Source organism: Pelodiscus sinensis, chromosome 9 (genome assembly GCF_049634645.1).
Source record: "Pelodiscus sinensis isolate JC-2024 chromosome 9, ASM4963464v1, whole genome shotgun sequence".
Lineage (NCBI taxonomy): Eukaryota > Metazoa > Chordata > Testudines > Trionychidae > Pelodiscus > Pelodiscus sinensis.
In genome coordinates, this window is record NC_134719.1 from 64,634,431 (window position 1) to 64,650,775 (window position 16,345).

The 16,345-nt window shown below is 53.2% G+C and overlaps 1 protein-coding gene and 1 long non-coding RNA gene across 7 annotated transcripts in view; one reads left to right on the top strand and one right to left on the bottom strand.

Moving 5' to 3' along the window:
• LOC112546759 (uncharacterized) overlaps nucleotides 1-710 on the top strand; it is a 199,346-nt gene extending 198,636 nt beyond the window's left edge. For all 6 annotated transcript variants that reach the window (XR_012906071.1, XR_012906069.1, XR_003090460.2 and 3 more), the window contains one exon: nucleotides 574-710. This is a non-coding gene — a long non-coding RNA (uncharacterized LOC112546759). The remainder of the gene's footprint in view (nucleotides 1-573) is intronic.
• Nucleotides 601-16,343, bottom strand: TADA1 (transcriptional adaptor 1). The gene is made up of 8 exons (XM_075937062.1): nucleotides 16,155-16,343; nucleotides 15,099-15,190; nucleotides 14,594-14,659; nucleotides 11,425-11,522; nucleotides 9,055-9,264; nucleotides 7,449-7,600; nucleotides 3,936-4,098; nucleotides 601-3,186 (listed from the first exon to the last, which is right to left on the bottom strand). Exons 1-8 carry the CDS (start codon nucleotides 16,226-16,228, stop codon nucleotides 3,034-3,036), a joined length of 1,008 nt encoding a protein of 335 aa, XP_075793177.1. The 5' UTR covers nucleotides 16,229-16,343; the 3' UTR covers nucleotides 601-3,033.
• Between the last annotated feature and the right edge of the window lie 2 nt (nucleotides 16,344-16,345).

Below are 16,345 nucleotides of genomic sequence, written 5' to 3' on the forward strand. Positions count from 1 at the left end.
CAGACCGTCGCTGCTGGTGACGGCACGCGCCACAGCTGAGAGCCAAGGGCACCCAACTGCTCAGACTGGCAGCTAGTAGCCACAGCGACTCACCCAGCCCCGTCCAAGAGGCAGGGCTTGCAGGCAATCCCACCACACCCAGCCCACGCGGGGCGGGGCCCAGGGATGTAACAATACCACGTAGCCGTGGTACGGCCCTTTCCAGCCGTCGATTTGAAACCTGTTACAAAAGGTGGTGGGCACCCGACGGGGGAACGGAGGCATTTCCTCAAGGCAGCCCCATGTGGCAGGCGTCCTTTAAACGCGGCCTGCGGGTGGGATCCTTTGAACGAGGCCTCCCCTGGGAGCACACTCCACAGCGGTGCTGTCTCTCCCCGGCAGGGCGAGCGCTGAAAGACAAGCGGAGGGGCTGGAACAGACGGGTGCAGGGGGTCGGCGTTTCGAGCCCCCAGGGAGGTGCCGGGGCATTGTGGGAAGTGCCGGCTGCTCAGCCTAGTGGGCAGAGCCTGAGAGGTGCTGACTGACTCCCACTGGCTGCACTGGGTCTTAATTTTTGTATTCATGCATTGGCAGGTGTATGAACCACACAAGCTGCAGCCCTCGGCGTGCCCCCCGGGCCCAGCACTAGGCGTTTATTGAAGAACTCTGACACCGGAGAGACGGCGCGTTACAATTTCTGGCACACACACGATCTGCTGCCCTTCCCTGCCGTGAGCAGTGTGACTAGCTGGGAAATCCCCTGCTCCGCAGAGCACACTGGGTGCGCGGCGGATGGGACAGTCCAGCCTCAGGGTGAGAATTGCTTTCTAGAACGCGTGGCTCCCCCCCTGGAAGGGCCTGGGGCTCATTCTGCTGAGGGTGGTGGGGTGGGGGACTCCAGCGTCCCCTCTCATTCCACACCGGCCCAGAGGCTGCCGGGCGTTAGGAGGGTGGGGAGCTGCTTCTGCAGGGTCCTTTGAACCATTTACCAAGTGCCTAACTGGGCCCCTCACGCCGCTTCTTCCCCTCCCCCCCAACTCACGAGCCCCCTGCTACCCCTCCCGCCATGCCACCTGGTGCATCCCCTCCCCAGCAGGAAGCTACAGAAAAATCAGGAAGCACCAACTGAGGGGGCACCACAGTAGCCACATCCTGCAGACCTGCAACGTACGGCTTGGGAAAGGGAGTCCCTGGCAGATCAGCAACTGGGTGGGAGAGCGGAGCCCTCTGACGGGCAGCAGCCCGAGGAGAGGAGCCTGGCTCCGGGTTGGAGTATCCTAGCGCCACACAGTGCAGCTCCCCCAGGAGCAGCGTGCTGGGAAGCAGGGAAGGTACGCCTCGCCACGCCTCGCCACGCCACGCCGGAGCTGGAGGGCGAGCGGCCACAGCGTGCCAATGCCGAGGTAGCACCAGTACACCCGGAAACGTCACTGCCACCGCAGAGCGGCGAGCTGCCCTGGCTGCAGTCCCAGGCACGTCCTCGGGGCGGTGAGCCTTCTAGCTTTAGCGCACTGGTGCAGGGAGGCTTCCTCTCACTGGAGACACCGCCTTCCAGCACCAGTATAGACGGCCCCTCAGCCTCCCCTCCTAGCTGCTGCTTCCTGCATAGGTACAATGGCAGATTGGGGGACCCCCGCCCCAAACAGTCCTGTCCAGCCGCTTTCCCTCTCGACACACATTTCCTTCTTTCCCCTCAAGCCAGCTTCCAACAGCAACACCCATGCAGCAACCTGGAAACGCGGCGGCGGCGGCGAACTCCGGCCACACCTACCCTTCAGGAGAGGCGACCCCTCAGCCCGACAACTCACTAACCAGATGGTGAAGCCAAACCTATAGGCAGAGCCCACCAGGCCAGAACACAGCAGGTCACGTCAACGCCTAGGAAGGGTGCCCCTCTACTCCACTGTAACGCAGCTGCCGTCGTATTTACGCAGACCGGGATCAGGGTATGTGCGGCTGCAATATTCATTTGTTTTGGATAAAACGAGGAAATCGTGTTCTTATTGCTCTGATCCCAGCTGAGGAAATTCCTCCGACTCAGGGCCCTGGCAGGCTGGTGTCACTGCGTACTGCGACAGTCGCTAGCAGCCGTGGAGACGGCGACCCATCTGATGGCGAGTGCGCTGGATATTCCTCCTCCTATTGGCTCCCAGAGAGGCTGCCTCTTGCTCCTGAGGTAGCCTGTGAGAGCAAACTGCCCTGTGCCCAGGCGTAGGCAGGGTGGGTATGTGCCAGAGCAGGGCAGGTTTCAGTGCCTTTAACTCTACAGCTGCCCTGCCCGGCGCCTGGCACTTTGTACCACTGCAGGGCAGAGGAGGAGCCAGGGCAGGAGTCTGCCCATCCCACAGTGGGGTCTAACTGGGGGAGCTATTCAGCACCATCCGCATCCTGACTCCCCCGAAGCCCAGCCCAACACCTCTGACACCTGCAACATCCCCATTTCTTTCCAGCTAGCTCTCCAGCTGTGATACCCACAGCTCCACCATCAGACACTGGCAGGCTTGGGGCTCCCCCTGCTGCCGATGAGTGGGCAAGCAAGCGAGGATGCAGACAGCCACTGTGGCTGTGGGAAGGGATTTCACCCCTTCCCTGGGAAGGCCGAGCACCACCAAAGGGAAGCACTTTGTCACCGGCATGTTCCTTCACCTGGATTTTCAGCGCAGTGGTTCAGGCTGCAAGCCGAACAGTCACCGACCATCACGAGGGACAGCCCTTGCACTGCCAGACAGCTCCCTCGCAGCCACTAACCCAAAGCATTGCCTAGTCTCCTTGAAACTAAATAGTTCCCTCTCCTGCCAGTCGAACTTCCGTTCCCTTTCAAATGCAGCGGCGGTCGGTCAGAGTAACCCAGAGCTGGCCGGACCATGGCTTCACGGTAAACTACCTCGGGCACGTTTCCATAGGGAAAGCTCATGCACATTACACATTTCTGTCTGAAATGCTGACACGACGAGGCAAGATTTGCGACCGTTTTCAGCACCGCAAAGCCGAGGAGACCCCCGCCGCTGCCGAGTCTACGAAATGACAGCTCGCCTGGCGCCGGCCACGCTAACGCTAGCACGGTAGCAGCCCCTCCTTTGCTGCCAGGCGCTGGCGATGGATTTTGTCTTGCTGCAGCTCCTCGTGGTTTGGATGCCAAAGCTTCATGACGATTCTCTCGATGTTTAGAGCGTAGACGGTATGTGCTGGAACAACTTCTCTGTGCACCTGGGGGGGCATGGGGTGCTCGTTAGAAACCACTGGCAGCCAGACACGGCCACGCCTGCGCCCCCCATTTCTCTAGTTCTACGATAAGCCTGCCCGAGGTCCTCGGGGCAACACGAAGGTTGGCGTGGCGCCGTGTTTCTAGCTTGCCAGCACTCACGCCCACGAGACCACCTGCCCTCAAGCCACCCACTCAGGACAAGCCTTGGGAAACAGTCCTCACCACATGCACTTAAGGAAAGCCGATTCCAGAGTCCTGCTGAGAACGCTTGGTCTACGGCCCCAAGCCATGCAAAGCCAGGGATGGACCGGCTGGGCAGTCCAGCAGGTACCAAGTACCAGCATGGACATGAAGAAAAGAGGGATCTATGTGGCAACTCAGTCTGCTGGACTTCTGCCCAAGCCTGCAGCAATCGAATGCAGGGAGGGAGGCTGTGAGCACTTGTGACTTGTGCACAACCCAGAGGGCGGACCTGTGACCTAACACATGATGTGCTCACAGCTACATGGTAATATTTACCTAGCTGGCGGGGCCAATCCAGAGTCCCTGCCAAAAATTCTGGGCAGCTCCACGTATAGCCACAGCTTTAAGGAGCAGACAAGGAAATGGCCTGTTTTAATCAGGCAGCGGGGAGGAGGGACAATAGGCCAATCTCCAAGTACATACGACAGATCAGACAGGGTCGGCTCTGCCTAGCACTCTGCTCAGAAGAGCTTCTCCCCACGCCAGGCCACAATGGATGGGACGTTACCTGTAACGCCTCAAACAGGTCGTACATGTTGACTGGAGGGAGAGTAGCTGGCAAAGTGTCCCCCGAACATGCCAGGAGGAGAGCAGCCTGCTGCTCCGCATCGTCAGGAGCGGGGTGGGAAGCTAGATTCTGACCCGCAGAAGGTGCCAGGCAGGCGGGAGGGCTGTAACGAGAGGGACAGTAAAGAGATGCCAGTTAACAAGAAAGCACCCGCTTTGGGAAATAGCAGAGCAGCAGTTTGGCTCCCGAACACGATTCTCCACTCAGCGCTGGCTGCGGCCCTGTCCACGTCCCAACGCTGCACTAGTTCAACCAGCCCTTGGCTTTCACAAGGGAGCCAGCGAAAGTGGAGCCAGCATTCGTCACGTTTACCGTGGTCCCTTCACTGCAGACAGGCCACTGGCACTCCTCCAGGGCCACGATGCCAGGCTGTGCCCACACTAGGCAAGAGGTGCAACCAACTACAAACAAACATGCGCTGATAAACCCGGGTATCGACTGCAAGTCTCCAACGGCAAAGGCGCCCGAGAAGGCTTGCTGAGCTCCCAGCTTTCTGACAGCCAGGCAGCCTGCTTACTGCTGCACAGTGGGCTGCTGTTTGCATTTCAAGATGTGCTCTGGAGATTAGCTATTAAAAGCCCTTGTTATCTCGGGCTGAAAATGTCAAGGAGCCCATGGGGCCCTGCGTCTGGCAGAGACAAGGCAGGAACCACCACCATCTTGTCTAAAAAGTGCCAAAAATAAACCCCAAAAGATCACCTACGGCTCCGGAACAACAGCTGGGCGAAGCCACAGCCACCCTGGCCCGTTTGCTGGCCAAGATGGAAAATGTTTTGGCCCCTTCCTCCCCATGGGCAGCAGAACAAAAGCCAAACAGCTGAGCAATCAGAAGGGAAGCAAACCAAAGCAGTTTGGGGTCCCAGAGGACCCGCCTTTGGAACGGCCCCTGTCCCCAAGGCACGGTGGCGCTTTCCACCACGAGGCTAGAGCGATCCTCTGCAGACACCAAGCTCTGCCCGGGGCAGCCGGAGAACACGGAACACATTTGCACAGGATTTAAGGACTCTATTGACTCGCCCAGCGAAAAGCACAGAGCACAGCAGAGAGGAAACAAGCAAAGGAAGTACTGGACAGGCCTTCGCGTTACTTTCCCTGGGAGAGAAGAAGAGGGAGAGACATGTGCTAGATGCTAGTCATGTGACTGTGCGGATCCCACAGTGCAGAGGGAGGCAGGCAGGCAAAACGGAATATAACCCCCTTGCCGGATGCTCAGTCCGTCCCCGGCCCCCTTGCCGGATGCTCAGTCCGTCCCCGGCCCCCACGCCGGATGCTCAGTCCGTCCCCGGCCCCCACGCCGGATGCTCAGTCTCTCACAAACGCTTTTGAATGGAATAACTGACCAATTCCACACCTCATCTTTCTGCACTACCGGCCCGGCCCGGCCCCCTCCAGGAGGGTAGGACAAAGTGAGTTACTGCCCCTGGCTTGCCCCCCGGCAGCTCCAGTTGCTCTGCCATCACAAACTGTCGGAGAGAGCCCAGAGCAAGACCAGAGGTCTGAGCCAAAGGCTGGGAACTGAAGTCAGGTGATGTGCTGAAGCAAATGCCTGTAAATACAGTGTCTGTACATGAACGCTGCACAGCTCCTACTAGCATTGCTACAACCCACCACCAATAGATAAACACATCACAGCAGGCTCACGCAAGGACACCCCAACCTAGCACGGGATAAGACAATGGGACAGCAGTGATCAATATGGATATTTTGTCTGAAACACCGTGAGAAAGGGACAAGGGGAGCTAACCAGCATGTCACAAAACACACAAGGTGATATCCGAGGGGCAGCTGGGTTAATTTGTCCAGCAGCATTTTAAAGAATAACACGTTTATTAGGGAACTAGAGCATAAGCTTTCATGAGCTACCTCCTCAGACAGTGATGAGAGAAAGAAGACAAAACGGATGCAGAGATGGTACTGACACGCCACATCCATTCTGATCGGATTAGCACTGGTATGTACGTTGTTTATCCCAGATACACAAGGGATGAGGCAAGGGACCCCAAAACAGCATCAGGGGGCAACAGAAAGTCCTACTGCTAACTGAGCCCTTGCCACTTGGCAAGTGTGTATCACCCGCTCGGTGAGCCCCGCTTGCCAGCCGCACTGTCCGGCGATCCGCGCATGCGCAGATCACACGAACCCGGCTCTTCTGGGTCGCCATGGGCGAGTAGATTGCTTTATTTGTCGAGCCCTGTGTATGACTGTACCTGGAGACGCTGGTCTGTGCAGCTCGCACGGGCTCTTGAGGGCAAAAAACCTGGCCTGGCGCCATCACTGAGGTCTGCGCGTGCCAACAATGGGCTTGTGACAGGATGTTGTGGAGATAGGGCATCAAGCCTGTACCCTGGAACCACTACGTAATTAGTCCTAAAACAGAATTCAGGACATTACCCCCTCCCTCTAACCTGAAATGTCTCCAGGAACGGCCTGTCCTCTCTTCCCTTGGCGTTAATGCCCAGCAAGGGCTGTGAGAGGTACCCCAGACACGCACTGCATTATTAGATCTTGAAAAATCCATTTGCCAGCAAGAGCTGGAAATTTTCCCCAAAGCGAGGGGGCAGGATAGTGGGAGAAGCATGAGCGCAACACACAGAATTTCTGCCGAATTTACTCTTTCATGCAAACCAAAGCCACCTTCAAAACAGCACTGCCTATGCAGGGACGATAACCTTCCAGAAGCAACTATGCAGCCTTCTGAAACTCGCAGACATACGCCAGGTACCTGTCGCTGTTGCTCCTGGCATTCCCGAGAGGCAGCAGCAGGAGACTCAAATCAGCATAACTGCTGATCATTTTACTGCTGACAAAACAGTCCTGCAGTCACCGTGGGCCAGCACCTTTGTCAGTTCCGCACCGGGGCCGTCTGGGAGAGCTACAGGCTGCAACAAAGGCAGACGGCACCAAAGAGGCTGCAGAAGTGGCACGGACCTCTCGGTGGCAGCTGCCAGGAGAGCAGGGAAGGGCTCCTCGCTGTGCTTGCTGGGGGCATTCTCATTTCATCGGTACCCCGGTGAAAGCTCCTTCTCCCTTCCAGCAGCCAGAGTCTGTGCTTCAGATAAAGCACATGCCTATCAACAAGCAAGGCCAGCATGCTTATTTGTAGGGCCCAGGCCTTGTGCGGAGAAACCAACTCCACACGCCGGCCCTGCTAACCAGAGGCTTAGAAGAAAAACGGAGTCCCTCCGACAATCTAGAGGGAGCGCCCACGTGTTCCAGTGTCTTCCTAGCAGGTGAGGATGTTGGGGAGAGGCACAGACTTCTCACCAAGGCACTTGTGCTAAGCCCCTGTCCTTCTCCACCCAGTAGGGATAGTTCTCCAGTATCTGCCCTTTCGGAATATTACCACTATGTTTCCCCCAGAGATTTTGTTTTTTAAATGGATCAGCTGCAGGCTCAGTCTCCTACCCCAGCTGCTGCGTCTATGCTGAGGTAGTGCCGCGTCAGCTCACTTACCCCTCAATTAGATTATTGTAGGCAACGACACTGTTCTTCAGGTAAGGCTGGGGGTTCACGTTGCTTCCAAAGGCATATTTGAAATGGCCGTCTCTCAGGCGATAGGCTTTCCTCCGGGATACGACCGATGCCAGGATATCCTTAAGGTGATTCTGCAAGGACACACCAGACCGTTAGCATCGTTTGCAGTGTTGTCACATAGGCCAGTTTATCCCTTTCCACCTGGGTGCTGTGGCAGTCAGGACATCCCAAACGACTTCGCTCACGTACAAAGACACAGTAAAATGAATAATTAGCTATTAACAGGTGGAATCTGTTGTATGAATAGCTTCCGTGACCAGAGGCACAACCCGGCAACAGTTTATAGGAAGAGCGTTCAATAGCATCCCTCTGCCTCACGTATCTGGAAAAGGATGCACTTTGTAGTGACTGGGTTTCTTTACCTGGAGCTGCAAAAATCAAGATAGCCTTGAAAAAACAAAAACAAAAAACCCACCAGCTAAACCACCCAAAAAAAATCCCAGTTCCTCGGAAGGGCAAGCCATTCAAAACAAAGCCAGTGTGCTGATTTACTTGCTAGCACGTGCTCATGTGTTTCCCTTCCTGTTCCTACAAACCAGGAGGATATCACATTTTGCATGAAGCCTGCCTCAAGGGAGCAGGAGTGGTGTCAATGTCATCACCCTGTTTGTACACAAAGCACAAGCCACCCAGTGAACAGTACTGTGCACCCTTGCCTGGGAATGGAAACGTACAGCTCTAATTTGAGATCTCCCAGTGCCAACTTTAAAAGTGTCTCTTAAATGTCAGGAAATTCCCGCCACGGACAAGTGCACTGTGTAGAGGGCAAGAAAGGGTTTCACACTCTGCCCCAAGCGGTGCATGGGAATGCTGCATGGAAAGCTGTTCTGAAGGCGGCACTCTGCTTTAACAGCTGGCCTCACTTCGGCGGTGTCGCTGCTGGGGGGAAAGAGGGTGCAGGCATGGAAGGGACAAGCAGAAAGTTGCTCCCACATCTGGTCGTACTGCCGGATGTGGAGCTGGGACAGGCCTCTGAATCTGAGCGAGTCCCCCGAAGCACACGCTCTCAGTAGCTGCTTGCATTGGGTGGGCTGGTCAGATGCTCAGACTCACACGGAAGACACAGGAATGACATGTAATCAGCACCTCAGGTTCAGCCACTCTGATTTAGCCACCAGGCTTCAGCCCCAAGAGAAGACAAGTTTGGCAACCGCCCGGCGTGCCTAAAAAGCGACTGTTCGAAAGGGCCCTGGACAGAAATTGAAGTACAACCCAATGCTAGCAACGCATGGCCGCTTTAGAAATCCATCGCACACCAGAGGAATGGTTTGCCTTTTCAAAAGCAGTCTCACACTGGGCCTGTCGTGTTTCACTCGGAGCATCTGCAAACCGCACATGTGCAGGAAGCCAAGATCCTTGACTCTGAGCTGCAGCACTGCAGGAATAACTGCTGGTGCCAATTTGGGTGAAACACGCAGCCTGGATTCTCTAAGCCACCTGCAAAGAGAGGGAAGCCAGTTCCCCCCTCGCTCTGCCCCGCCATACACCACACACAAAAGCCCTGTCAGCGGCAGGCCCTACTAACCTGCACGGCATAGACAATAGCAGTCACTGCCTCTTCGGTGACATTGTCCAGCCCGTGCTCATAGGCCGTCACTATCATCCTTCCTTCCAGCTGGCCCCGCGTCGGAAGCATCATGGTATGCGCACACAGCTTCAAATCGTCATCTTCTTGTGGGTCCTTTGCCACAAACTGCTGGGCTCCCGACAGTGGGTTCTGAGGCTGGAATCGGTGCTGTCAGACAAACGACACTTGTCATTTCAGCATTACTAATTCCCGTGCTCGGGTCCAGCTTTCGGGGAAGATGAGAAACTGAGGTACAGAATGTCCTGGGTCAATTAAAAAGGCAGGGATTTAAGCATGGCAGCTCAGTCGAGTTCCAAATGTGGTTATTCTATATACGCTGCATTTCCCTGAGATAAGGTGAATGGAGGGAATAGCTTTAGTGGGACCCACTCCTGCTGATGACAGAAACTTTGAAGCCACATGGAACTTGAAAGTTGGTCTCACTATCACAAGCTGGTCCAATAAAATATATTCCCTTCCCCTCCTTGTCTCTCCAATATCCTGGGACCAACAGTTACCACAACATGTCAGTTCATCTAACCTTTCCCCCTGAACATTGCTGCATGCTGTGATACAGCTGTTTGTCCATCATCCCAAAATATCATATGTTTAAACTAGAGTTTGTAAAGACATCCGTGGATTGAGGGAGTTATAAAAGCTTTATACACACCCATAAAGAATAACCATAAATCTAACTAATATTTATTTAAATCAGACAGAAAAACAACAATCACCACACATGAGTGGGAAGCTGTTCTGCTAATTTTGAGGACTTCCGCTTTCATTTAGTGGTAGCAGATTCTGCAAACAGAGAACAAACGGCTTTGGAAAGCAGAAGCCAAGTGGAATTGACATGAAATCCGGTAGTTTTACAGCTGTTACCAGGACCTTCCTGGGTAGCAGTGAAAGCGTGTCAGCTTCATGCTACTCAGGAATACTAATAGCAGGGACAGGCACATAAGTTATTTATGGGGCAGGGAAAAGTATGAGGGAGCGAGAAGAAGAGACTTCTTTTCCCCTTCCCTCCTTGCAGCAGACAGGTGGCCCTGAGCGGAGCATTACCAGAATTCTCCTCTCTCAGCAGGGTTTGACTGACAGCTGGCCATCACCAAGGCCTTCACTCTAGTGGAATCATTCACTTTCCATCTTGTAAATAACCCTGTCCTGACAAAACCTCAAGATAGCACTGCACAGCCGTAGACTCCTGAAAAAAATCCACCTCTACAGTAGAGATTGTGACTGGGCCCCCCCAAGCTTTACAAAATGGGCTTACGAATATACATAACTCAAAGTGCTTTGAGCAAATTATTTCATGTAACCCATCGATCTTCGCGGCATGAGCCGCTGGATCTGTTTACCTTATTTTGATGTAGGTATCATTTGTGTGTGTGTAAAATTAGACCTATGGAGTGGGGAATACTTCGTGGGTTTCAAGTGTGTGCATGAGAGGTGTTGAATTAGGCCAAGCGGTTTTGTGTCTTTTGATTTGTAACCTACTTTGCTCTGCCTGTGCTCACCTATTACACTCAAATCCTGCCGCTCCTATTTAATAAAACCACTTTTATTTTCTATCAAGCCCAGTGTAAATAATTGTTACCTGGAGGAGCAACCAGCGTGTACATTCTCTCTTTCATTGCTACCCAGGTAATTCACTGGGGGCTTTGATCCCATTTGAGGAGTGGGATCCCAGGAAGCTGGGCCCAATATTGCACTCTCCTTGAACCTGAAGAGGTTCAGTGTCTGTGCTGCTTCTCAGTGGGGCAGGGATCTCAGCTCGGGCCTTGGCTGGGGGAGACCAGGGAGCTGGCCCAGCAGGACCGGGTGGTGAGGAGAGCAGGAAGGCGAGCGGCAGTGGCCGAGTCAGCACCCCGGGAGGTTTTCTGTGACCTCACCTTATCAGAGTTTTTTTTTTTTTAATAAACAAAGCAAGTTTTAAGTCCACCCCCAAACATACGCATTTCTCCATTAATCAGATTCACACCCTCACTTAGCACAGAAAAAAAAATCCACTGAGAAGCAGCTGGTAGCGTCTCAGCCAAAACTGGGGGAAGAGGAAGAAATATTGTCTGAATCGCTAGAGCAATTTTTACCCATTATTCTACTTCCATAGGGTAGCCCAGCCAGCCTCACTCACACAGCAAGTCACTCTGGGTAACTCGATCATGTGGAACAGCGACCTTCGCTCACTTTAGTACTTACCGCTTTACTGCAAAAGGCTCTGCTGGAACGAAGTGTCTCGGCCAAGCCGCTAACACGCACACAGGCTGCCAGCTCTTCCTACCTGGAGCAGTTAGCAGCGCCAAGACCCTTTGCGGAATAAAAACTTACATCAAACTTCTGCCGAACTGAAGAAAACTTCTTCTTTCCTTTGGGCTTTCCAGGTTTAGTCGCAGAGCCCCCTGTCCATGGCAGAGGCCCAGGGCCCTCTGAAAATAGGAGAGAAGGGGAAGTGTGTGTGGGGCGGGGGGAGGTCACTCCAATTTGGAGTCAATATAATTAAGTTCATGCAACTCAAAAATCAGACGAAACCACACAGTTCTGACACCTCTGAAGAGCACGTCCACCCTTTCCAACTGGAATGCACGTACCCTTTCTACTATACACTCTCACCTACTACCACCATGTAGCTGAGCAATATTCTATTACTTCAGAGGGAAGTTATCTGAACTATACTGTGCTTTTTTCGCAGACAGCTACACCAGTTGAAGAGGGAGTGGAAGCCAGACCCAAGGTGTCAAGTGGGCTGAAGAAAGAAGAGCAGACATACTGACAGCCTTGGGGATTGGAAGCAGGCACCTTCTTTGGAAAACCCCCTCTCTGAACAGACAACACCCGAGAGAAGCAGCACAAAGGGACCAATGGACACAGACCCAGATTTTGAATCTGGGATATATTTGCATAAAAGAAGGAAGCTGCTATAAAAGTGAGGTGTCTTGCAGAGGGCCCCGGGTTTCGTCTTGTCACCATCGGAGCATTGATCCGGATCGGCAGAAGCCCGGCTCCACCCCTCCCCCATCTAACTCACCTGGCCAGTGAAGTTAAGGGGAGCAACTTGTTGGTAACAAGAGCAAGACGGAGTGTGCTTGTGTGTGTGTGTGTGTGCGCGCGCGCACGCATGAGTGACATATCTCATATGCATATGATAAGTATTGATTATTCTACGTGAGATCAATAAATGTGGCGTGTTGCCTTATCCCTCTGAAAACGATCCCGAGTACTTCTTTTAAGTACAAATTGTACCGTCTGTATGTTGTATCGACTACACGATGAGTTGATAGGGAAGGTGCTCCTGCTGCGGCTCTGCAGTTTAAATGTAAGAGCTGGGCTGCCTGCCCGCCCCTTACTATATTTCAACTGCAGAGCAGTGGTGGGGGTAGGTCCCGGACCCAGTATGAACCGGGACTGGGTCGGGCTTGCTTAGTCCTGGCTTGCACTGGGTCCAGTAGCCCATGTCCACAGCAGCGGCGCAATAGAGGCAGCAGCGGCAAGGGGGGGGCCAGCTGGCACTGCGGAGACGGTACTGGGGGGGAACAGGGGGAACCAATCCATTGTGGAGCTAGCCAGTTTCTAGCCTTGTGAGCAAAGGCAACAAGTGGAGAAAGAGGAAAGCGCTGCTTCTCTCCAGGCTTGTGAGATTTCCCAGCGCACATTCTACATCAGCAAGAGTAGAAAGGGAAAGACAGGTATTATGAGAGATGAGCCTTCAAGGATGCGTTTCAGAAAAGAACCCACCCGTACTAAATGCTTATTTCTTTGCTTTTCAGTATTTTAGTCTCTTGGCCAGAAGACAGACACAGGGTTAGGAGAATCTCTGAGCATCATCTTCCGTTTTCCATTGTTGCTTTATTCCTTTCTCCACCCCCCCTCACCCTCTTTCTTTGGAGACAAATGGAACATGGTCAGACTGGCCCTTGAATCAAAACAGATTACCAACTCGGATATAATTCATAGTGTGAGGTGTAGACGAATACAGGTCCAAGGCTTTGTCAGCCCAAGAGCACTGAAAAAGAACTTGGTCTCTATAAAAGGTGGGATTAGTGAAACACTTCAGGAGGCAGCCCCTCAGAATGGGAAAGCAAAAAGGCAGCTAACTTTTCTGAAGTCTCCCCGGGAACAAAAACACTGAAACAAGCAATTTCCACAAGCTTAGTACTCTCAGGTGTCTAACACAAACCTCCCCTGAAATCACCAACATGAAACCCAACGTGAGCGGCTCTAGTGTGATTTTTATTGAAAAGAGACTTTGTGTGATGCCTTGTCTGACGAGGACTTCACAGAACCCATTGCTGTAAGATCCAAGTGCTCCCGACTTTTTATGGATTTATCCTCACTTCACTCCTGGGAGGTGACATTATAATTGTTCTCAGCAGGAGGTGCTGAGTGCTCCAAGCCCTTACTGAAAATCTGGCCAGACATTTAGGTGTCTGACCAGGAGCCAAGCTCCCCGACCGCCAGAGCTGTGCCGCTCCTGGGAATGGAACCAGAACAGCCCAATCCCAGGCACTGCCGTGACCCGTTGGAAAGGATGGTCAGTCTGCCGTACACGCTGTCCAGATTTATTCAGAGGTTTGGTTACAAAACAAATCACATGCAGTGTATTTGCTGCAGCCAACCCAATGCAAAAAAAAAAATCAAGTGAGAAGCAGCAAAGGTTACATGGACAGATTTTGGTACCTGATTAGCCAGGTTACAGTGTACTATACAGTCAGCATAAATGATACAGCTGGCTCCGCACAAGACCCTAACATACTAGTCCCTGAACCTCATAGCAGTCTCAAATTCATGCTCTAATTCGCAGTTTGAAACACTCTCTCTTAAGAGGCCTTCTGGCTAATTTTCTGGCCCAGCCTTCCAAGATACATTCTGATATCAGCAACACTGAAACTCGCAAGACACCACAAACAGGTGCAGCACCACACATAATGTGATAGCAGCTGCAAGGGCTTACCAGAAGAATGTTCAAGTCACTGGCGACATTTTAATTAAAAACTTCACAACCAACTGCTTCCCACCCTCCCCTCTATTCTGAAGGCAAGACAGGAGGAAAAAAAATGTCTCTAAGTGCTGCCTCCCTCCCTGGCTCAGTTCCCATTGGTCTGACACAAGGCCCGGTTTCTTTTAGAGCCTGCCGCCATTCTCACAGATCGCTGGAGAACATGGAGCAAAACCTCAGCCCTACAGAGCACCGTGCCTTGTCGAACTCACAGCCAAAGCAACAGGAGACAAGAAATCAAACCTGGGTCCCCTTCTTGGAATTGCAGGGCACTAGTCTGTAGTTAAGCGTGTGAAATGCTCGTTTTGTAACGAAGATGATCATATTTATTCCACAGTCGTAACTAAAAGCGGCAATCAGGGTTCTCAGTGTCATACGGCACGCAAGCCATAGCAAGGGAGAGCATGCAATTTGAGAGCACATAAGTCACAGCATATAGCTTAAAAACAAAGCCCACCACAAACGCGTCCCAAAGGTATGCCATATGATCTTTTGTTCACTTACCTGGTGCAGAAACCAAGATTTGGCACCGGGTGAGAATGGCCAGGAGGAAATCATTGTGAGAATGGACTGTGAAAAGAAAGACCATTGACTCACAGAGATACCAGGAGAGAAAATGGTATTTGAAGACTGAGACTCACATTAGCAAAATGGCAGACACAATCCAAAAGCAGCTACTTAAAGCTACCCCATCAAGTGATTGTGTTTACACTTCCCACAACCATGTTTTCCCATTTGTTCCCCTGGTTGAGGACACCCCCAGTTAATTTATTAGACAAACTTTTTTGCCTCTATATGAAATTAGGAGCCATAAAGGGAAGATTCTCATCTCAACAGTAGCTATGTGGCCCAAGAGGCAGTATGTTCCAGAGGAGCAGACGGAGTTGTGGAGTCACACTTCACGTGGCTGCATTGTTCTGTAGCAAACAGCGACTAACCCAGAATTTGGTATTCTGGGGAAATCTGAGATGCAGAGAAAAAGGAGCTCTCCCAGGGGACTGTCTCTTACCATTGTCTTGGGTGAGGAGTCTGCGAGCTTCCAGATCAAACTCTTCTTTACTGATCTTTTGCTTGAACCAAAGTTTCAAGTTTGCCCAGTATCTGTGCATAGGAGAGAAAACATTATGCCCCGTAAAGAACACTGTTTTGCCTACTAAAGCTATTTCTTGCTTCCCATTTCTTAAATGGACAGTCATGTAGTTCAAGTCCAACATGTAGCTTTTTTTTATATATTTCAGAAAAATCTAATATGAAGCAGTGTTTTAATATAACGTCCGTTCCTCCCTAGTTCCCACCCAGCCGTAAATGCCAAAAAACAGTTAACTTCCAATAGCAGCTAGTGCCAGATGTTTCAAAGGGAACAAAGCAGAAAAATTTTCAAGTAAATCATCCCCCATCTTCCAGCCCTGACTGTTGGCAGTCAGAAGTTTATGGACACCCAGATGACCTTGGCTAATAGCCACGGATAAATGGATCCTCCAGGAACTTCTGTGGTTTCTTATGAACCCTGTTAAAATGTTGGCCTTCACAACATTCCCTGGCAACGAGCCTCACCAGCTGTCTATGCACTGTGTGAAGTCCTGCTCCCTGATGGCTGTTTTCAACCTAGTGCCCATTAATTGCACTGGGTGATCTGTACTGCTTGCGTTCCAGAAAGCAGTAACTGAACTCCCCAGTCGATTTCTCCATCACTCATGATTTGCGAGACCTCTGCACATCTTGAGACGGACCCTGCGGGCCGGGATTTGCCACCCGCCCCGGGGGGGGGGGGCGCGAGGCCGGTGTCACGGTGCGCACGTGCGAGCCCGGGGGGAGCCCGTTACCCACCCCCCGAGCATGACGGGTCCGCCGCCGCTCGGCTCCCGCGCGCTGCCCCCAGGCCGGGCCGAGGCGGGAGACGAGCCGGGGGGGCAGAGGGGGGACAGGCCCGCGGGCCGGGGGGCGCAGGCCCGCGGGCCGGGGGGTCAGGGGGGGCAGGCCCGCGGGCCGGGGGGCGCAGACCCGCGGGCCGGAGGGCGCAGGGGGGGGCAGGCCCGCGGGCCGGGGGGGGCCGGGCCACACTCACTGCTTCACGTTCTCGCCCAGCGCCTCGCTCAGGTTCTTCTTGGCCGCCTCCAGCTCGCTCACGTAGGTCGCCATGGCTCCCTCCGCGCCGCTCTGCGTCAACGGGTGCGCGTGCGTGCCGCGTCACTTCCGCCGCCTGCGTAGTCCTGGGTTTCGCAGCGCCCGGCCGCGCCGCTTCTTCCGGTCACGTGG